The sequence below is a fragment of the Rousettus aegyptiacus genome, unplaced genomic scaffold (assembly GCF_014176215.1).
Source record: "Rousettus aegyptiacus isolate mRouAeg1 unplaced genomic scaffold, mRouAeg1.p scaffold_m13_p_11, whole genome shotgun sequence".
NCBI classification, from domain to species: Eukaryota; Metazoa; Chordata; class Mammalia; order Chiroptera; family Pteropodidae; genus Rousettus; species Rousettus aegyptiacus.
Genome location: NW_023416286.1, coordinates 84,611,512 through 84,634,554, shown reverse-complemented (window position 1 = coordinate 84,634,554; position 23,043 = coordinate 84,611,512). Strand labels below are relative to the sequence as shown.

Genomic DNA, 23,043 nt, shown 5'->3' with positions numbered 1-23,043 from the left:
ACGGTTTATTTAAATATATTTATTAATACATAGTTGAGTCAAAAACTCTTGTGTTTAACATTAATTTGTTTCAAACAAACTTTTCTGAGTGTTAGGAAAAAAGGGCTCATTACAGCCCACTTTCTAGTCTGCAACACCACCCACCACCCCCATCTGGCAGGCCAGCTATGCCACCATCATCTACATTCCTGTGTCCTAGGCAAGCAGCCATTTCTACAGGGTGCCAACTCTGTCTCTGCCCCTCCCATTCCTTCTGCAGGATCAGCTTCCTCCTTACTTTCGAAAAGTATATCCAGCCTTCGGAACATCTCTGTTTAGATGCAGCTTTTTCAAACAGTCCAGACCTCAGGCCTCATCTCCCACCATTCTCACATAACATGCTCTAGCCACTGAATTTCTCATGGACCCCAAGATTACAGATTCTGTCCACCCTGAGAAACTCTGACCATGCTGTTTCCTACACAGACAGATCTCGTCCCTCAGTTCTTTGCCTGGCAAATTCCTGCTTCTCTTTCGAGGCCCCGATTAAATGTCATGACCTCGAAGGCCTTCCAGATGACCCTCTCCAATCTGGCTATCATCCTAGCATGCTCACTATTTTCATGACACATTCAAAAACTATGGTTCGTTTTCTTTGTCTATCAATTTATTTACTATCTTCTCCATTTTAAAATAGACTACATGAAGGCAGAAATTATATGTCTTGCTCAGCACTGTATACTAAGAGCTAGGACAGTAGTTCTCGTAGCAGAGATATCTGATGTTATTTGTGGCTTGGGTGACTGGCTGTCAGCTGGCTGGTCACCTGCGCTGCATGATTTGCCATGACTGATTCGATAACTAAACCCAGAGCCTTTGCTTGCTGGTAGCAGATAACTACAGCCTTAGGCATAGTATTTAGAAGTAGCCGGCCTTGAGGTGGTATGATTTATATATCCAATTTCACTCACTAACAAAAAAGCCACAGGAGCACTAAGATTTAAGCATTGAATACAACAGGGATTACAGAGCTTCAAGAAGTAGTCCTTAAGGACGAAGCTGCAAGGCCGGGCGATAAGAAGGCCCTCTTCTGCAGGAAAATAGCGATCCATAGAGCAGAAGTCAAACCAACACCAGGAGGTACGGGTAGGTATTCCTGCCTGTCCTGTTTCCTTCAGAATTCAGGGCTAATGCATGAGTATTTTCTATAATGATTATGAATTGTATCAGAAAAAATTTAAAACCTGTAAATTAAATTTTGCAAATAAGTTTCCCACATTTAAAAATAAAAAATGGAGATTAATACTCGGATTTATTTTTAAATCTTACATTAAGAATGCAGTGAATTATAGAAAGTTGTCTCCACAGAGCATATAAAAAATATTTCTCAGTGATCAATGAATAACTCAATTATATCAAATGATGGTTCTATTGGCAAAGGTTTTAAGTCTATTATATTTAGCCCTCAAGTTTTTTGAGTATTAAATAATGATTGCTATAGTTCCTACTAACTTTATAATTTTAAATTTAATAAACATTCCTACTTTTTCTATTTCTGTTAAAAGATGCAAAGCATTGTAACCCTTATGTGTTGTCCTTTCAGCTAAAATAAGTTAAAAACAAATATTTGTATAACATTTTACACTTACAAAGCCAGCTTCCAGTTGGAATGCCAAGTTCTGAATTATTAATGATGGGGAAAAAATGATGAGAAAAAAGCCTCATCAACATTACTTAATACTGTTCCTTACACTGTTATTTCTTTTAAAAAAAATGTATTTAAAGTCCACGTTCAATCTATAGCATATGAAATGCCATGTTCACAAAAATTGATTAAAAAAATTCCTAAGGAATATGTATACTGCTTATTTTTATTAGCAAATAACAAATGCTGGACAAGCACCTGGGTCATCATTTAGAAGTTCATAGAGATGGACACAAAGACAAGGAGTCCGCTCAGAGCACCGGCCCACGCTCATCCACTTGAACAGCGATTGTGCACGATATTTTAATTTGATCATACTTAAAACTGCAAAGTTATCATCCTAAAAACATAAGTACATGGTGAACATGTTATTTATTTATTTTTAAAACTATACCATCACCACCGCCAGGCACAACTGTAAAATAATGTGGAGTACAAAATAAAAGAATTTGAAAATCTGCTACAACAGAAAAACATGAATTTTATAAAATAAACCTGATGATGAAGCGCGAAGCTGCACCAGGGGTCAAGGACACTGTCTATTATTCAGCTGAAGCGTAGAATTTGCCTTTAGATACCATTTTAACGTTAAATCAAGAACTGTCAATCAGCAGCATTTGTTTGTAATCCCTCATCAGAACCCATTGCCTCAGTCTGAACATTCACAGGAAAGAATGCAGAGAGTATATCTGCAACCTCTTAACCTTCATCAACCAACATTCATGCATGTTCATTAACATTTTTTTTATCCCACTTTCCAGCATGACACAGCTCATCCCGGAATAACAACTTGCTGATAATTGCTCAAGACAACAGCTGGACAGGCAGAGTGCAAAGGTGAACACTCTCATAGATTACGGGGTACAGTAATGCATTACAATTAGTATAGTCATATGCTCGTGTTCAATAGTTTTCCAAAAAAGTTAAGAAAATGTCATAGGAAAAAACAAAACAAAACAAAACAAAACAGTAGTCTCCTCTAACTTTAACTCTGCATGGTCCACTGTCCAACTCACTCAACACTTTATTACTTTGAAATAAACCAATGTCAACCATTGACTCTGATGACTGCATCATTTCATGAATAGAAACGATTTTGATGTAGTATGGTCAGACATACTCTAAACTTATGACCTAACTTAAAGACTAGCCAATAGAGAGAGGACTTTCACATCTTTCTAATAAAAACTGTTTTCTATTAAATCTCATAACATCATTATTTATTACTCAAATAAGTGGTACTCTATACCATACTTTAAAAATGGACAGAGACATAAATTACTATCACTGAAGAAACTTGGAAAGATATAATAAAAAAAGAACTTAGAGAATATCCAGTCCAATGTCTCAGTCATAACAGCTTCTACAGCTAACTCTACTTCTTTGCCATAATGAAATACAAATAAAATGAAATTAATATGATAATCACGTTAATAGTTGCCATTTATGAGGTAATATGAATCAGGTATCATGCTAGGCATTCAACAGACATTGTCTCTCAATAGTCCTGTAAGAAGCTATTAGCCCTCTTTTGCAGATGAGAAAATTGAAGTTAATTAGAAAAAGACTGAAAATTCATGCAAAGTCAAAAATTCAGACAGGATTCCACCCAGGCAGTCTGATTCCAAAGCTGAAGCTTTTCGTTGTTAATTTATATATCAGAATCTTGCTTCTATTTCCATTATTTCATTCCAACATCCTGCTCGCACAATTATTTGACTCTAGAATTAGACCTATTCCTGAATGGTCTTATTCCAAGATATAGTGCTTAAAATTCCACATTATTCTTCTCATGTCCAAGAAGCCTGCTCATAATGCTTTGAAAATTTCTACTCTCTGCACTTGGAGTTTCCCCTTGACATTCGCCCTGACAACTTTGTCTACCCCACCACCCAGCTTAGATTTCTTGATCAAACCGCTTAAGTTAGTTCCTACAACACCCTTTCTCTGTCTTGCTTACTTGACATTTAGTCACAAATGTCTGGGAGGTGGATCACCAAACCTCAGTAAATACGATGGTCCATTTTTCCAGTCTTACTTCAGATTAGTGATCATTTTCGAAGGAAATCATAAAACCACATCACCCACACTGGGATCCACTATGATTTAAAAGTATTATCTGAAATAAAATCTCCATAATATAACCCATGAGCTCAGCAAACTATAGTCCAACGGGACCAAGTCTGGTCTGCCACTGTTTTTTGTAAATAGAGTTTTACTAGAACATAGCCATGACCTTTAGTTTCCATATGTGGCTCTTTTGTCTAAAACAGCACAGTTGAGTAGCTGTGAAAGAGCCCATATGGCCCAAAAAAACTAAAATATTTACTATTTGGCCCTTTACAGAAAACCTTTGCCAACTCACAATATAACCTATCATGGGGATCCATGAGAGTATCTCAAGGTAACTGGACAGAAATAAATGCCATTTATCTTCAGTCTAAAATCTACAGACACCAGCCTAATTCGCGTTATAAACCTAAATCATCCTGTGCTCTGAAATCCTTCCCAAAGTCCACACACACACACACACACACACACACACCCAGAACAAAAGTTGAATGCCTAAATTTTGCATATAAAGACCTCCCTAATGAGAACACAACTCTTTCAGGTTCATCTTCCAGTGACGTTAACAACCCACCTCCCATCACCATAGAAACTGAAACACACTCCATCATTACTCTTTAGCATCCAAGCCTCCATATTCTCCAAGCACACAAAGCCCATGAATGTCAGCAATTTCCTTCATACTCGGCTCCTGCTCACTGTGTGTTCATTCACTCATCCATTCAACAGGCTTAGTAAGCACCAATGAGCATCAGACACCAGCCTTGGGGAAAGGAATACAGTAGGGAGAAGACACAGTTCTGCCCATGAAATGATTATGGTCTGATAAGAGAAAAAAGGACATTAAATAAATATACAAATAAGAATTTTATTAGAATCACAAACCAGTGCTATGAATGAAAAATAATGAGCAATGTGAGGCTGAATTACAAAGGAACCTATCTTAACCTGGGAAGTCGCAGAAGGCATTTCTTCAAAGAAATGACACTTAAGACAAGAAATGAAGTCTCTATGGGGTCAGGAATGTAGAGCTGCCTCCTTCATGAGGTCTTTTCTAAGCACCTCAGTTTAAATCAACATTATCAAGTATGTGTTATTGTTGCAATATAATGACTAGCTGCAATATTGCATGCTCAGTCGAGATATTATAAAAGCTATTTAACGGCATGGAAAGCATGTATGAAAACAATAAGAAATTCACTGGATACACAGGATTATAAACATTGTTAACAAAATAGGTCTGGAAAGAATAAAAGAAAATACAGCCCAATTCTACAATAAATTCAAGTAGGATAGTGGAGTTTAGTGGGGCATTTTTCATTTCATCCATTTTCTAAACTTTCTGTAATATAATTTTTATAATGAATAAATTATAGCAGTTTAAATGGTTAAGTGAACTATCTTTACATAATTTTAATAAAAAGTTTAAGTAATATTTTATGTCTACTTAACTACTAACATATTTGAATAACATGGGGTTTAGAGGCGCCCACCCCCATGCATTTGAAAATCCACATATAACTTTTAACCCCCAAAAACTTAACTTCAGTGGCTCCTCAGTATCCCCAAGGGGTCGGTCCCAGGATCCCTGCAGATAACAAACTTTGTGGATGCTCAAGTCCCTCATATAAAATGGCACAAAACAACGCATAGTCGGTCCGCATCCACAGATTCCCAACCATGGACCGAAAATACCATTTCGGCAATGGATAGATAAATCCACAGATGTGAAACCCAGGGATATTGAGAACGGACCATAAACTTATTGAAGAAAACCCAAGTGGACCTATGCAGTTCAAACCTGTGCTATTCAAGGGGCAACTATAATATTTAGTTATAATACAGAATAACCTATAGCGCATTTATCTTTCATGTAATATTGCCAAGCTTCCCAATAAGAATACCTTTGAATCCCATACCACCATTTATTCGAATTTCTTATAATATCATTTGTATCCTACGGTTTCTCTACTTGATTAAAGCCTTCATTAACCTCTATAATGAGGAGTTAGCATAGTTGACTTTCTTTCCTATATCTAATCAAACCTCTATAAAAGAATCGTTTTCAGTAAACTTTGTTTAAAGCTTAAAATAAATACCTATAGAAGAAAAAAGAGAAAAATTAATGCTGGTAAGGATACAGAGGAATTACTGTTGTGAATGTAAAATAATCTAGCCACTGTGGAAAGCAGCTTGGCAGTTCCTAAAAAAGCTAAATATAGAATCACCATACCACACGAATTCCACTCCTAACTCTATGCCCCAAAGAATGGAAAACAGGTATTTAAATGCATGCCCACACGCTCCTAGCGGCACTATTCACAATATCCAGAAGGAGAAAACAGCCCAAATATCCCACAAAGAACGGATAAACAAATCATAGTACATACATGCAATGGAATATTATTCGCTCACTAAAAGAAATGTAGTACTGATACATGCTACCATGTGGATGATCTATAAAAATGTTACGCTAAGTGAAAGAAGCCAGATACAAAAGGTCACATATTGCGTGATTCCATTTATATAGAACGTCAAGAATAGATGAGTTCATTGAGACAGAAAACGCTGGTGCTTACCAGGGCTGGGAGGAAGGGATAATGGAGAGAAATTGCTTGAATGGGCACAGAGTTTGACTTTGATGAAAATGTTTCATAACTAGAAGTGGTGGTTACACAACATTGTAAACATACTAAATGCCTCTGAATTATTCGCTTTTAGATGGTTAATTTTATATAATGTGAATTTCACACCAATTCGGACACACAAAATAACACCCAAGAAAAGATCAATTTTCAGGGGGAAAAAAAATAATAAAATGTGCTACAAACTGTTTGCTAAGTTGTTCCTGCTTTGCAGACATCAAGGTCCATCCAACAATAATGCAGAATTTACCTAAACTTTTTCTTTTACATTGATTTTTGCTGCTAAAACAGGAAAGAACAATGAATTATTTTAGAATCTAGATCCTGAACCTTTCTCATTCTCAACCACCTTCAATTATTCTCTGAAATTTTTTTTACCTATTTTACAAAAGAGTGTGTTATTCGCTCAGAGCTAGTCATCAGTGGCAGAGTTAATTGGAATCTAGATCATTTAAATAATAATTCTCTCCTTCCAAAATTCCTATTTGCTTAAAAAGAAAATAAAGACAGTTTGCTGAAAGAGGCTGAAACTATGACATGTGTGTTTTAAAGAAATGAAACCCTGTTCATTTATTCAGCAAACATTAATTTGGTCCCCACTATGTGCCAGGCATTCTTCTAGGTGCTTGGGAAACTCAGAAAACGAAAGATTTCCTTCGTAAAGGAGCTCAAATTCCAATGGAGGCAGAGAAAAAGAAACATATACCTAGTAAACGAGTAATAAACAATATGTTAGAAGGTGATAAATATTTTAAAAACAACAACAACAAGGCAGGGAGAATTGGGGTGGGGGTGGGAGGCTCAGAAAATGTGGCAGTATTAAATTGGGAGGTAAGTACAGAGGCCTCACTGAGAAGGCGACATTCGAGTCATGAGTTGGTGGAGGTAAGGGACTTAAGCTGATATCTGCAATATGACTGTTCCAGGCAGGGAAGAGACCAAGACAGGCCTATATCTGGGCTACCTGGGATGTCATGGAGGCTGCCCAGTGCGGCTGAAGCGGAAGAACTGAGGGAAAGGTGGGAGATGAAGTTAGACAGCAGAGGAGGAGGGAAGAGAAGGGTTTCCAAAGGCGCTGTCATTCTTCCGGCACAGACAGAAAGGCCTTGACCACGTGAAGGCAGAGGCTGGGCTCTGGAGGCCGGGGCGGACCCCAGCACCTCGCCTGGTGAAAGACGTGTTCTCAGTTAAGGTGGCTGCAGCATCCATGGGGAATTTTCCCAGGAGATAAACACTGTGTAGGGACTACAAATTAAAACATTCAGAGTAAGTGATGAAGACGCAGGGAGAGGCAAGAAAACGCACAGCCAAATTTAGTGAAAAAGTAAACCGAAGTAACTCGGGTAATTTGTCCAGAGAAGAAAAACAGTGAGAATACAGCTAGAAATACAAGTTGAGCCTGACTACGGAAGGGTATGAATACCAGACAGAGCAGTCCTTTTTCTTTGTAACGCTTTAGAAGGTGTGCACACGTGGGATATGATAAATGTGATATTAGTGGGGATGATGAATCTGAAGCAGCTCGCATTACTGTCGAAAGAAAAAAGAGAATATGAGAAAACAAAATGAAAGCTATTTAAGAACAACAACAACAACAAAAAAACAGGTTTAAATTAAGTATGTAATGAATGAAATGGCTACCACAGCTTCTAAAGTTTAGAGCAGGGGTCCCCTGCCCGTGGCCCGGTATGGGGCCGTGGCCTGTTAGCCAGGCCGCACCAGGTGAGCGGCAGGCAAGGGAGCGCAACTTCACCTAAATTTGCAGCCACTCCCCTGCGCCAGGATCACTGCCTCAGCTCCTCGGACCATCAGGAATTAGAATCTCTTAGGAGCACCAGTCCCCAGTGCCACAAAGGCTGGGGACCACTGGTTTAAAGGATCAAAATAAAGAAGACGTCGTTGTGCTACACAGGTAGTCAGGGCAGCTGATAACATGGCTGTTTCTATATCAATGCATAGGGACGTCCCCTGATGCCCCGGCACGCTCTCCCGCCTCCCCTCCCTCCTGTGTCCCCACAGGAGAGAGGGCAAACCACACGAGGTACGAAGTCAGCAAGAAGTGAGTTCCTCACTTCCTCAGAACGCAGACTGAAGGCCAGATTTTTGATTACCATGAGCCTCAGCCTCTTCACATTCAAGAGGGGCAGAGGCCTAAAGCTTGAGATGTAAGACCAGGGTACAAGTTGCGGGCTGAGTGGGCACTCATCTCCCCCTCTAATTTGCAAGTCGGCTCCTTCCTCCGGTTTCTTTTCCTCGCCCCTCTAACAGCCTTCTTACAGCACTAATTTAATTAAGAATAATGAGAAATTTTGATTTATTGAGGTTGTAGGTTAGGTTTATTCATCAAGAACACATTCACAAAAATAGCTTTTTGGATAAAGTACACCTCGGAGATACAAAAGTGGGATGATCACTTTACCTTCTTTGTACTCAACAATCCTGCTGAGTAAAAAAGACGGTAAAAAATAAAACAGCAATCCAATAATTGGTCAGTTTTGGATTATCTGGTTTATGCAACAATATTCTTTCCTACATACATGTGTGTGTATATAAACGTATACATACATACATATTACACATAATAAACTCTACTACAAAAGTCTTGTGACCACACTGAAGCTGACACAAACTGCTGTTTTCCGTGCTACTGGTATTGAAAACATTGCTAACCTTCTAAATTACATAATGGAAATATAAATGATCAGTCAATTTAAAAAGTTCATATCCACTCTTATACAGATAGATAAGATTTTAAATGAAGTAAAATAAAGAAAAGGGATAATTCTAATACAGGAAAACATACAAGCTCTAAAGACGAATGTCCCTCATTTAAAAACAATTACCCCATTGGCTATTTTGGCTCTTCTGGGTTGAATCTTATGCTACGGGGGCAGAGAACCAAACTGTCCCACTGTGACCTATGAAACTCTGAAAAATAATTGGTTCTCTAATTGAAAAAGAAAAGAAGATTAAAGAAGGAAGAAGAACCCTGCTTCAGGAAGAAAGAGTCTAATATGATGACAGAAGAGTCGACTGTCAAATAACTGAGAGCTAACAATTGAATTAAATTGCTGATTTTGTGTGAAGTGCGGCTGGATTAGATCTTTTGATAAATGTGATTTCCCTCGGTGATGAAATTTTTCCAATTAAAATAAACTTTTTATATATTATATTTTAAATTACCCAGTAAAATACACAATTATAATAACATATATTTTCCAGGTTGTAATGAAATTATATATTCATATCCATTTGTAGATGCTTATTAGATTTGAGTAATATTTGGGCCAGAAAAAGGTCCTTCTTGCCAGAGTCTATCACATAAAAATAAATATTCAGATAAAAATATGTTGTGGAAGAGCATAAAGCAAGAGTAGCAATCTCTATTTTAAAATATAAGTAAACTTTAAGGTAAAGAAACTATTAAATTTTTCAACGGGTAATATAGAAGTTATCATCCCAAAGTTAATAATGTATGAAACAATACATTTCTTTTCCTAAATTAGAACCAGCCTCTCTTTCTTAAAATACACAATAACAAGTTAAAGTCAAGAACCAATTGCTTTTTAAGTGCCGGTGGTTCTTTATTTTAGGTTTTTGGAGGGTATTTCTGGTTTGGAAAAAAAAAAAAGTGTTAAAAATATATGATGAGAATTTAAAAATTTCCCAGAAAAAAATAAAATAGTAGATATTACAAACTGAAAAACATACAGTAGATATGGTGCATGTTATTAAATATAGCATATTTGAATAAAGAAGGGGAAATAAATCTTTCCTGGCACTTCAAAAGATATAAGAATTTTTCCTAAAACTCCAGAAAGGCACTTAACTGTGGCAACAAAAATATGTTCATGTAATTAGTAAAGATCCAAAAGTTCAATAAACAAGGAACAGAATAAATGATCTAAAAAGTTAAATCGAAATGCCCCAGGACCCTAAAATGGGATTCTTGTACAGGAAATGCAGGGCTAAAGGAAATTGACATAACTTTAACGAGTGAAATTAACAGGGCCAAGTACGTGGTGAAAAGCTGCTGTTTTATGGCATCCGGTCCTCCTAGCCCTTCGTTTTCCTCTGCCAAAGATGTCTGCCATCCTCATCTGTCTATGCCATCTAACATGGAAAAAGAAACTTCGCAGGCGTTAAGATTGGGAGATTATCCTGGATTATCTGGGTGGCCCAATTTAATCACATGAATCTTTAAAAGGATCCCTTCCTGGCTTAGGTCAAAGTCTGAGAAGGCTGTGATCAAGAAAGTCAGGGGAGAGAGATGGACTCCAGAACTCACCTCCCTGCTGCTGACTTTGAAGGTTAGAGGAAGGTTGAAGGTTAGAGGAAGGGGGCTACAAGCTGAGGAATGTATTAGTTTTCTATTGCAGTTCTAATGAATTATCGCGAAGCAAGCTGAAAAGCAAGAAACAAACTCTACCCTAAGAACCTCCAGAATGGAGCTCTCCCGACACCTTGATTTTAGCCCAGTGAGACCTATGTCAGACTTCTAACCCACGGAACTGTAAGACAATAAATTTGTGTTGTTTAAGCAGTTGAATCTGCAGTAATTTGATAGAGCAGCAATAGGAAACTACCTCAAAGCCCCACTTGTGAGCAAAATGGTAACTTCCATCTTTGTTAGCTAAACTAGGCTGGGATGTTGAGTTTACCAACTCTGGGACCACCATCTACCAGATTTCTCATTTAAATCACCTTTAAACTGGGTACTGTTCCTTGCAGGCAAATTTCCTCACAGTTTCACCAGAAAAGATTTATTCACATACACTAATGTAGCATGTAAAATCCCAAACTCTGCCAATCTTAGATTTGGGGGCCATAAATCATTTTGAGATAAATACTTTCCACTTCACGAGTTTTTCCCCCTTATCCATTACATGACAAGCTATTAGACAAGGAGAAATATCAATACTCAATTTCAATTAAACCATAAACTAGAGACATTTCTTTACATATTTCTTTAATTTGTCACCGGTTTAGAAAACAAGAATTAAGCTATATCACATGAAGTTCTTAATTTAAAAAATCACAGAATTTCAATAATCACATGAGATTCACCAAAATAATTTCCTTAGCTTACATTATGAATCTAGAAGAAAATAAATAAATAAATAAGTAACCTATGGCTATAAAACTATCACTCCTCTGAACCATCCGCTGGCATGCTATGAAACTAAGAAAATTAACAGTTATCAACCTTCTTGCAAAACCTGGGGAGAATTTAGGTCGTAACTCTACTTGGCACTCATATATAAACTAAAGGTTTCCTGTACCTGGATGCAGCCCAGTCCCATGATTATATTAAACCATCCTTACCATCCTCACTACTCTTTGAAACTGTAAGTGTTAAAAATAATGAATTATGAACAAGAACCAGTAAGAGTACAAAGAACTGAATGAGCTTTTCATGATCACTCTCGAGTCATCAGCTTAATGCTCTAAAACTGAATCGCACTAAGAAAAATTAAAATGGTCCATGTTTAAATTTCATAAAATCACAAAACTTGTTGAGCACCAGCTCTATTAATGACTTAGAAACTGAAAGAAAAATATCATGAATGTCATGGAATAAAACCCAAAACAAGTCTTTACATTTACTCCTGATTCAACAGATCTCTCTCCACAGGAACTTAATAAAGCATTTGACAGTTAAGCCATACACAAATGTGAAAAAAAGATATACAGAATAATCTCTATTATTTTCTAAAGTTAATGGTACGGACCTGTATTACAGAAGGATTTTGTGAGTGACTATTAACGAACGGGTCAGCTAACAGCAGTTTCACGGTTTACAAGTCTTCATTTGAAGCAGAGCTAAAACTGGAGGGAGGTCATTTAATTTGTGACAATTCTGGAAGATTCAGAGGTGATATACGAAACTTTCCCAGTAGAAATGAGCCTGAATCCTCGAACTTTAAGTTCAGCTAATATTTCCTGAGCAATTACAATGAGCTGGACACTGCAAAAAAGGCTTTAAAAATATTCATTATGTAATCCTCACAATAACCTCGTGAGATAGGTATTATCTCCCCCTTTTTTTTTATAGAGGAAAACACTACAGCTGTCAAAGCTGGGGTCACCTACTCGTAGGGTGGACTCTGTGGTCCCTCACTCCTCCTGTACACGCCGCAGCGTGGCGTTAGTATTGACAGCTCGAATACTCACAGAAGCGGAGAGAGAGGTACCAGATGATGAAAGGCGGTCCTAATGAAAAATGGCGAGTTTTTAAAGTCTTTAATATAATCGCTGGGATGAGGGTGAACCGCTGTGGGGCAGCGGTAAGGTGGCAGGAGATGAGAGGAAAATTATTTTAAATCAAAGAAGAGCACACTCTAAATAAAACATAATAGGATTTCTTTTCATCAGGGAAGCGGCCTGGCGCAGCAGAAGGAGCAGCGGCTTCGGCCGCATCTGTATTCTGTTGGGAGCGGCGGCTCCTTTCAGCCCAACTTCGCTTGAAGAGCGGAACTTCTTAAACATAAAACGTACACAGTATTTGCCTTGGTTCTTTCACAGTGTTTGCTTGGGGAGCAATAAAGTGATAGACATGAAGTAAATATAACTGTTCCAAAAAAAAAAAAGGCAAACTTTATTAATAGTGTTGTTTCGTGATCGTCTAATTAAGGGGTTTCATATTTTTTCCAGATTCGATATAGGCTTTTATTAGGAAATGCACTTTGCTACAGTGGATTAAAAAAAAAAAAAAAAAAAAAAAAAAAAAAAAAAAAAAAAAAAGGATGGCCTGATGTTGAAACCACCATTTCATTTTTTCTAAGTTGGATGAAATATCTCATTACAAATAATGTATTGGACCCTTGAACTAAAACAAACAAAAAACAAACAAAAAACAAAAACAAAAACAAACAAACAAACAAAACATGAACAGTGGAGGCTGGGTGGAGGCCCCAACCTCCCCCTCACTCCCACCACTGCACAAATCAGAAAGGCTGCAGCTGGGTTTGTAACCTTTTTAGCCATGGACCCCATCGGCAGTTAGAGAAGTGGACCCCTTCTTGGAATAATTTTTAAATGCATAAAATGCATAGGATTTCAAAGGAAGCAATGATACTCCAGCGCAGCTATCAAAACGCCGGTGCGTGGACCAGCGCCACCACTCAAGGCAGCCGCGGAGATGCGCTACGCAGCTCCCCCTTCACAATGAACTTTCCACTCGGCTGCAAGCAGTGCACTTAGCTGACAAACTAAGCTCTCAGCACCCTCGGGTCCCTCCTGGGCTTTGAGCCCAGGCCACACCCCTCCTGGCAGCCCCATCTGGGGACTCCTAACAGGCACCCTCTGTCTGCTCCAGAGCTCCTTGCTTCCCAGCTGCAATGGCTGAGAACTTGTCAGATTTTCGTCGTGACCTCAGATTCTTCCTCTTCTGTCCTGCTTCCCCTACTTTTCGCATGATTACCCAGCCTCTGCTCCCTAAAAAAACCTCCCACACTCTGACAGCTCAGTACCCGCTTCCTGGAGGACTCAACTAACAAAACATGCTTCTTTATTAATGTATTAAATATCGAGATCTAGCTGCAGGTCTCATACCTATTGCAATTCTGAAGGAGTGATGACTTTCAATAATATTTTGATACACGTATCTGAAATAACAGGATATGAAAGTAATATATGAACTTCACAGGTAGAAGTGGCATAGGTACTGCTGTGTTTAGTGCCTATATCTACAAATGAAGAATAGCTTACTTTCAGTTAGAGGTTACTGAAAGTGAGGATGCCGTGTTGTTTTTCTTTCCCTTATCCAAGTTCACAGGTGTCAAGTTAAGAACTCCTGGACTAGAGTGCGTCAGACCTTGAAATATCCACTCTTTTAAACACGTAGTTAGACAAGTTAGAGCTGTGATAACCAAAGGTCTCTAACCTAGTGTTCTTCTTAAGATGCCACGAAATATGTGATAGCTTGTGTTAAGTGCACAGAATACGTTAGAAGGCATAATATCACGTCCCCAAAGGATTTCATGTCGAAGGACAAAAAACACCCAGTTTACCTAAACACATGAATAGATAATTCCTTCAAAATCTAACTTATGAAGTTCAAGGCCATAAAACATACAAGAAAGTCATTTTCATATTTTCATACAGATATTTTTCTGCTACAAAAGAATTTACATCATTTAATATGAAATTCCTACAGCATATAATCCAGCTCGAAGGCCCTGTGCATGTCCTAATGACGCTCCTGCCAGGACCCCACTCCGGCTGTGCTCCCAGGATGGCACCAGGTTACCACATAACCACGTGATTCTACCTCTTCCGAACCTAGTAAGTCATATATTGGGGCAGGAGAAGAATGAGTGGAGGAGAGGGAGAGAAGAGGGGAAGTGAAGAGCTAGACTTGCAAATATTTTTTTTTAAGGTGAAAACAGTGCACTCATTTGTATATTCAGATGAATAATATTCTGCACTAATAATGAATGGGAGTCCTGCGTGACAGAACGCAATGAAGACATGACAAAGAATAGCTTTCTGAAATGGAGAAGTGTACACACCGGAGGACAATAAGGCATGTCCTGGGTAAGGAGAGACTAAGACAGGAGATACAGGTGCATCATATTTGCCAGATAGAGCCAGAAATCCTGAGAGAAAAAAGTATATAACATGAAATGTAATGACTTTACAATATTGTTGAGACGATAGCTTACGGGTGCACCACCAAAAACTGCTACCAGAATTAAAATAACCAAGGTGAACTAGTAACATGAAAGGGATATCGCATCCCCCACTAGTCAAGTGACTCCGGTTGAAGCCAGTGCCCTAATACCATCTCTCTCTCCAGTGAAGGAAGAGAAAGGAAAAAAATGCTATGTTTACGGGCGCACACACCCCGCCCCCAATATACAGCAGTCCAAGCCTCTTCCCTTTCTACTCATAGCATCTATACAATATACAAGAAATATGCCTATTTTCAGGGACCTTTACAATTTTATCACTCTATGCCAAAGATACACTGTGTAACTAAGAAGGTAATTGAAGCTTTTTGTGGACCTAAAAGTCACCTGTGGCTCCAGGCTAAATAAACTCACCTTCTACAACCTTTCTCTAAAAATTTTCAGAAAAAAAATTGCTGTTCTTTCAGCAACTCAAGATAGGGTACAATATAATTGGTAACAATGAAATATTTTCTAATGGTGAAACAAGACATTCCCGACCTACCTCATGATTTCCTTAAGTCTTTCGTTCTCTTGAGATTCAGCCCCAGACAGAACCTAATGATAAATCCCTAGAGAAATACTTAATTCTCCACTAAATTCCTCTCCAACCTTCCTAAATTAGCGTTTGTCAAATGTTCTTTTCAGAAACCTTTAAGATGTTTAAGACACGCTGCATGCATTTCGGCATCTCTTTATTAACGTACATCCCCAAGAAACCTATCTCTGTTATAGATTATATTGTTCACCTGAATGTCAGCCTGTGAAGAAATTTAATATTTTTTATACACTTTTGTTCATACAGAGAATTAGTGTTTCTAATACGAAGCAACATCCTGAACATAGGCAAGTCCCTGAAATAATCCATAGTTCAATCGCTCTCTACCCCAATAGTTGGTCCACTGAACTATGATGTCAAAAATCTAAGCCTGATTTGTTTCTAAGTATGTAATCCATTAACTGTTTCCATATGCCGTGACTTCAATTGAGAAATATTTATAAACCAGTTTATTGGCTCTATCAGGCAAATATGATGCACCTGTTATAAAATGTGATTACTTCAGAAAGCTAACAATTGTGGAATCACATTTTCATAATAAATGACTCTAACCGAATTAGTCTATTCATATACTTTCAGAAAGCCCTTTAATCCCCATTAAGTTAACAGTTTGTGAATAATGAAAGTAATTAATATTAATTTTAGTTGATAAATCCAACACCAATAACCTGTTAGTATACTTTAATCCATTTTCCAACAGCCTGTAAAAATTAACCAACAGATGCTTCCAATCTGGTAAAAAATACACAGGTCATTAGCATTGTTTTGATGATACCAAATGTTCGGTATATGAATATTATGATTAAATTTCAAAGAGAGATTACAATGTTCTTTTATGATCTTGTTAATTCTTAACAGAAGCTGAAGGCCATAAAATATGTCGTTCTTTTCAAAAAATCAAAACGGCATTTATTGTTCCACTCATCATTCTTATGTTTCAACTAAAAACTCAGCGGAGTTTCACTGAAACTATAAAAGCAACATGCGAACCAAGCACAGGTCTGCCCTTCTCATGACAGTGTCCCCAGTGTCAAAAACAAGGCCTGACATACAACGTACACTCGACGTATATCTGTTGACTTGAATAGTGTTAGCCAACTATAGAAAAGAGAGAGAGTGGGAGGAATGGCTAAGAAAGAAAAATGAGAAAAAGACAATCAGGAAAAATGCCTGTTATTTGCAGAAGAATTTAAAATACGGAAAGCTAAGATATATCTCAAAAATGTAGAACTGAGGGATGTAAAAAGATTGAATTAAATCAGGAAAAACATGTTGCTATCCCAGGAGAAGGCTGAGAGAGGTTCGTGTACTCCTTAAGATATGACACGAGGCACTCTCCCACTGAAGCAATGCTATAAATGTCACAGGGAGGTTAGTTTAAAAAATGAAATAAGCAAAATCAAACTGAAAAATGAAAAGAGATACAATGAAGGGCAACCTGAGTTAAGGGGAGATGTCCAAGTTCTTACCAAGAATATCTTGCTGTATCTATGGGCGGGGTGGTATTGTGGCGAGTCAGTCTGCTTTGCAGGAGAAAAAGATCAGCAAGGATGCGGTAAAGAATAAACAAGGTAGCATGAAGATGGCCCAGCTTGGGGACTGGCACACCACAGGTGATCTGTAGGTATTGGTCATCCCTCTTCCATTTCTAACTTTCGGGGTATGAGACCTCTATCACTCAATCATCTTAACCTAAAAGTCCCAGAAACCTACAGTAGTGCCTTCTGTATGAAAAAGAAAAGCCACACTTTGCAATGAAAAAAAAAAGAATATGTGACCGAAAATTTTAAGGTTTACTTTAAATGACTGGATTCAGCTCCTTTTTGCTTCCTACCTATTTAAAATGTTAGATGCCAATTCCTACTGGGATTGGCATCTAACATTTTAAATGCCTGAGAAGGAACATCCACCTTTGTGATCAAAGAAATAACCCTGGTTCTTCTTTTTTAAAATTAATTTATACCCTCCTACCACTCCTGGCCTCTGGAAACCACCAATCTGTATCCATGTGTTTTTTTGTTTTTATTTTTTAGATTCCACATATGAGAGGTCATATTATTTCATTTTGCACAATGCCTGCGAGGTCCATCCATGTTGTCACAAATGCCCTGGTTTCTAGTTGAGAGAGCAACTGGGAAAAAAAAAATACACACACACACACACACACATATGTATGTGTGTATATATGTGTATGTATGTGTTTTTCTCTAAAAACCCACTATTCTTCGGTAATCTGAATCTTTTGTCCTTCCTGCCAAGTTGTAAGGCAAACCAATGATGGAAATCAACCAACAGCCAACACCTCCATTCCCGGCCACTCGCTAAGGGATAGGGAGCAACTATATTTGCACATTACACTGAACAAGAAATATCTGAGTAGCTTTAATCTTCAATTCTGCAGAAATTATAAAATTGATTCATACAAAGTAAGCTTTGCAGACATGGGGAACAGGTAAATGTCTCAATTTGGACCTGATGCCTCAGCAGCCAGGCCATGAACATAGAGACGTCAAGGAGCCACCCGTCCACCCACCAGCCCTCAGCCTCGTCTAAGCTTTCCAGGCTCCCTCCCGCCTTCCTTTCTGATCTTTCCTAGAAAATACCTATAAGAAATCCTGCTTTTCTGAAAGGAGCCTTTTCCAATAAAATAATTAACTACTAGTCATGTCACACACACACACACACACACACACACACACACACACACACACACACACAATGGAGGCTCTTTAAATAATGCTTTCTACAAATTATTCTTTATAATCCAAACCAAAAAACAGTCACCGTCACAGCTTGTCTCTCGTTGGCACTGTGAAATGTTAGCAGCGCCCAGGGTTATAGCCCTGGGCTTTCCCATCTTTTCTGTTCACCATGGAAATATCATCCACTGTCACAGGAGAGAGAGAGTAGCATTTGAGGTGAGAAAATAGAAGTCATGGGCCTCTGCCAGCCTCCAAGTCAAATGGAAGAGGGTCAGGGCAGAGGGGGCACGCAGGCAAAGTCGGAGGCGCATGCCAAGTTCGGAGCGCTCAGAAAATGCTCATTTCCACATCTTAACCTTTATAACTAGTATTAGACTGAGCAAATACATGGGTTTTTTTGTAACCTTGAATCTCAAGGCTAAAGTTAGATGACTTAAGAATTTTTTAAAGGTCCAATTATTTCATTTAGGGCTAACACTACAGCTAAATTAAAGACATGCTAACAAGTTTCCCTTTTGAGCCTCATTAATTAAGAAAGTAATCAGAGTAAAGCGGGGGAGGGGGGGAGAGCTGGATGGCAGTATTACTTAAATAGCTGCTAGGTGCCTCCATTTCCACCTACTAGGAAAGCGAAGGGAAAACTAATCAATTCCAGATTGTGAAATCTGAAATTCTGAAGTGTTTTACATGTAAATATACATTTTAACTGCCATATATTTTTCTTGATTGCCTGAAGAGTACACTAATCTTATTCAAAAAAAAATTTTGGTTCTGCATAATCGAAAAGTAAAATTAAGATCTGCTTACTTCACAAGTTTTCCTAGCGTAGCTTGCTAAAAAAAAAAAAAAAAAAAAAAATTTAAAAAATCCCTATTTTCAAAGAAAAAAATATATCTTTTTTACTATTTTGGTCAAGATCAATGATGCTCTATAATATTGAATATCAATGGTAATTAAAAAAAAAAAAATTCCCAGTGCCACTCAGAATTTGTGGTAAAGGCACAGCATTTACCACAAATTCTAGAACGCCGCCCCTATTTGCAGTAACCTTTTAGTCTTTCTAACCTACAATTATTTTTTTCAGAGTTTCTAATTTACAATTATAGTTTTAAAAAGCATGTCAAAGGAATACAAATGATTTTTTTTTTTTATCTCCCAATATCTCTTGGTTGCTGTAACAATCAAGTTAAATTGGGTATATAAAGCCTCTAGCATGGTGCCTAGTACACAGAAGGCATTTTAAGAATTCTCCTCTCTCCACACCAAGGCTTCTCATCTGCAGACCTAACCACGCCCCTCCAGTAGAATCACTCCTCTCCAGCTCTCTGTTCTCAGTGAGGCCAGAAACATAAGTGGTAAAAGGGTTCTTTTTTGGAAATTAAAAGGTAATCCCTGATCTAAGACATGGCGTTCGAGTGTTACATGATACTTAAAATTAACAGCATGAAATTGGATAAAATAAATTCCATTTTCAGACAGGAATAATATTTAAATATAATTGTTTCTTTATAAAAACAAATCACACTGAACCCATAAAAGCTATCACAAAACAATTTGAAAAATAAATTCCATTATTTTTAATGAAAAAAATCATAAAACCTAATACACCTTCTGTTTCAAGCTAACTTTCTAGATCCTCTACAAATTGATTTCTATCCCACGTGACTCAATTAAACTATGTGACAGTTACGGTAATATTAAACAGTGGTAAAATTCTGACTAGAAAAAGGTTCACATTTTTTGTTTTACTATTCTCTTTGACAAAAAAAGGAATTCTTATACCAAAATTCTCTCTTAAAATAGCCTCCTTTATGAAAATCTAATTTAGAACATCTTCCAAAGGTACTACAGAGAAAATCTGCATTTTAAAAATTGCTTATTCGATACTGTAACAAAGTTTTCACTTTTTAAACATTTCATTTTTTTAGATCATGTATTTACCCATTAAAAAAGTAAAAATATGTATAGGACTCTTAAAATATTGCTTTCTAGTGGTTAATATATAGAAAGTGGCCGTGGTATTCAAATTAGCAAGTAACCAAGATGTTAAACTCACCTTTTTGTTGGCAGCAAAACGTATTCTCAAGTTTACAAAGCAAATCCACATTTTCATACTTATTTTCATTTGCTTTTATCCAGAAACAGTTTTCAGTCATTTCATGAGGTCTGATCTGCAATCAGAGAGAAGACTGACTCGTAAGTAGCCGGGTGTTTCATCTGTCCCAGCCCAATCACTACGTTCAGACCCAGCGTCCCAGAGCTGCCAGCCAATGTTTATGAAGTAATCTCTGTAAGATTGTTCTCCGAACTGTGTTCAGTGAAATATGAGCTCAGCAGGAGGTTAAGCTGTTATTAGGGAAAATGTTGGGGATTGAAGCTGAATGGAATGAAGTTTGTTTCTTCTCAGTTCTGCTTCTCCAGAATCTTTAATGATGCCTGTGCGCGCTACGACTCTTCGAGAGCAGGATGCAATGTTATGGGATCAGAAAACCATGCTTCTGCAGGATTCGGAATTCCTGTGTCCTAACTAAATATCAGAAATACCTTTCCCAATAGTTGCCAACATAAAGACGTTCCAAAGATCATTAACTTCTATGTACTTTTGTGAAGCACTTCAGAAATACAGGGTTCAATCATAATAATGATGACTTATCAATTTAATTACAAATCAAATCCCACTGTAACAACATCGACTCCCACCTAAGTTCATAAACCAGAAAACCTTAGTTGAGGGCAAAGGACTTTATCTCAATGCTTAAAAAAAAAAAAAAAAATCCTATTTATTTAATGTCCCTTTGATCGGGGTTCCCATTGGAAGTTATATACAAGTAGAAACAAAATTAAATTTTAACCTAGGTAACGGTATGCTTTCTTCCATTATTTCTGTTTTACCTTTAACCAGTTCAGTCTTCTCATGTTGGTTTCAGGTTTAAATTCTTTCTTTGGTTTTAACCCGAATGGCAGGGTGGGTGGCGGAGGGGAGTTCTGTCCTCTGAGAAGCCCTAGAGGCGGCGGCGGGGGCACAGCACCCCCAAAGGGCAGTGGGGGTGCCGGTGGGGGCGGGGGCAGGGGAGGGGGCGGCAGGCTTCCAGTAGAGGGCGCTGGAGCCGGAGGAGGGAGCGCTGGAGGGCAGCTTCCATTTTCTTGTGACAGGGATAAAGAGGTAATTACATCAGCTGGCAAGGCACCAAACTGGAGAGAAAAATAAAATAATAAAAAATAAGGAACATGAATGGGAACACTCTACAGAACCCTTAAAAGTACACTTTCCTCAAGAATAAGGTATTATTTTAAACCAAAAATAATTGACTCAGTAATTTCATGTGCTTTAACCTAAAAACAAAATTCAAGTGAAGTTTATTCCCAGCTTAAGAATATAATTATAAATTTTGTTTTCACAGAAACATAACTGACAGAAATATCATTCCTCATCTTGAGGTAGTTACGGCCATCCAGATGGAGGTGTGTGTCCCGGGGGGAAATAGGTATATGGGTCTAGAAGATTTGAAAATCAGCAGTTTCTAGGTGACAGCTGAAGCCATGGGAGTAGATGTTTATCCAGAAGTAAAAAACAAATAAGATCCAGAAAAAGCAACTTAAATATTATTGCCACATCATGCCTTTGACCTTGAGTAAAAAAAAAAGAAATCTAAAATTCTTAGTAGGACCTACGAAGGCGTGTCATGATCTGGTCCCTGTGAACTGGTCTTTCAAGCGACTGTCATAGACAATTCCGTGTACATGCCGACTTCATGTGGCTTCCAGGGCCTGGCACATGCTACGCCCTCTGCCTGCAACATCCTCTTCACCTGGCCACCTCCTGCCCGTCCTTTCTGTCTGAGCCAGCATACTCCTTCCTCAGGAAAGCCTGGTCTGACTACTCATTTCACACTGACAGCATCCTCTCCTTATCCAACGTGTTTTATATTTATTCAAGGAATCGTTAACATTTATCTCATTAATAGATAATAATTCCACGAGGTAAGTGACTATGTCTGTATAACTACTCTCTGTCCAGTACCTGATGTTGTGACTGGCAGATGAAAACCATTGAAGAAATATATATAGGATAAATGAATTGAAGACAAGAGGAAAAGGCAAGCAGAGGGTCATGAATCATAAGAGAAGCGATCCCCCCCGCCCCCCCCCCATAAAAAAGGCTGTTCTATAGCATCAAATGTCACAGAGAAGCAAGGTAAAATCAGGAGTGAACAAGAGCCAAATGTGTCCACTGGTCACTTTTGTCCTTATGTTTCCACAGCATGGCAAGAATTTAACAGATGCGTTTTGATTATCATAAAGAAGATCTGGGTTGATAAGTAATTTTCTGTGATATGATTAGTCTCCTGAAATTACTAACTTCAATCCTGAACCATATATATATATATATATATATATATAGACATGCATACATATAAACTACTTTGCAGATGGTGGGCATTCAATAAATATTAATAAATCATTTTAAAAGTTTTATGGCACTATTATGAAAAATAGATCATGTATAAAAGCCTGAAATTGACATCTGAGATCCACAAAGAAAAAGTGTCATAAAAGAAGTCAAAACCACAAATCAAAGAATGTGCTGTATCAAAAACATTAACTATACAGGAGACCTAGCATTAGGCTGGGTTGCTGTGATGATGGATAGCACTGCCCTTTAAATGTTAAAAAAGTATGTACATTATTCTCACACTTAATATACATTTTA

The 23,043-nt window shown here is 37.8% G+C and overlaps 1 protein-coding gene and 1 long non-coding RNA gene across 3 annotated transcripts in view; one reads left to right on the top strand and one right to left on the bottom strand.

Annotated features, from left to right (window-relative positions):
• DIAPH3 (diaphanous related formin 3) overlaps positions 1–23,043 on the bottom strand; it is a 430,201-nt gene that overhangs the window by 240,114 nt on the left and 167,044 nt on the right. For both annotated transcript variants that reach the window (XM_036228908.1, XM_036228909.1), the window contains exons 15-16: positions 21,225–21,524; positions 20,389–20,503 (exon numbers count right to left, since the gene is read on the bottom strand). In XM_036228908.1, coding sequence (XP_036084801.1) covers positions 20,389–20,503; positions 21,225–21,524 — 415 coding nt within the window. The remainder of the gene's footprint in view (positions 1–20,388; positions 20,504–21,224; positions 21,525–23,043) is intronic.
• Positions 764–21,231, top strand: LOC107514614. Its single transcript, XR_001597817.2, has 4 exons — positions 764–1,125; positions 2,446–2,521; positions 14,558–14,685; positions 20,472–21,231. It is a non-coding gene; the product is annotated as an uncharacterized LOC107514614 (long non-coding RNA).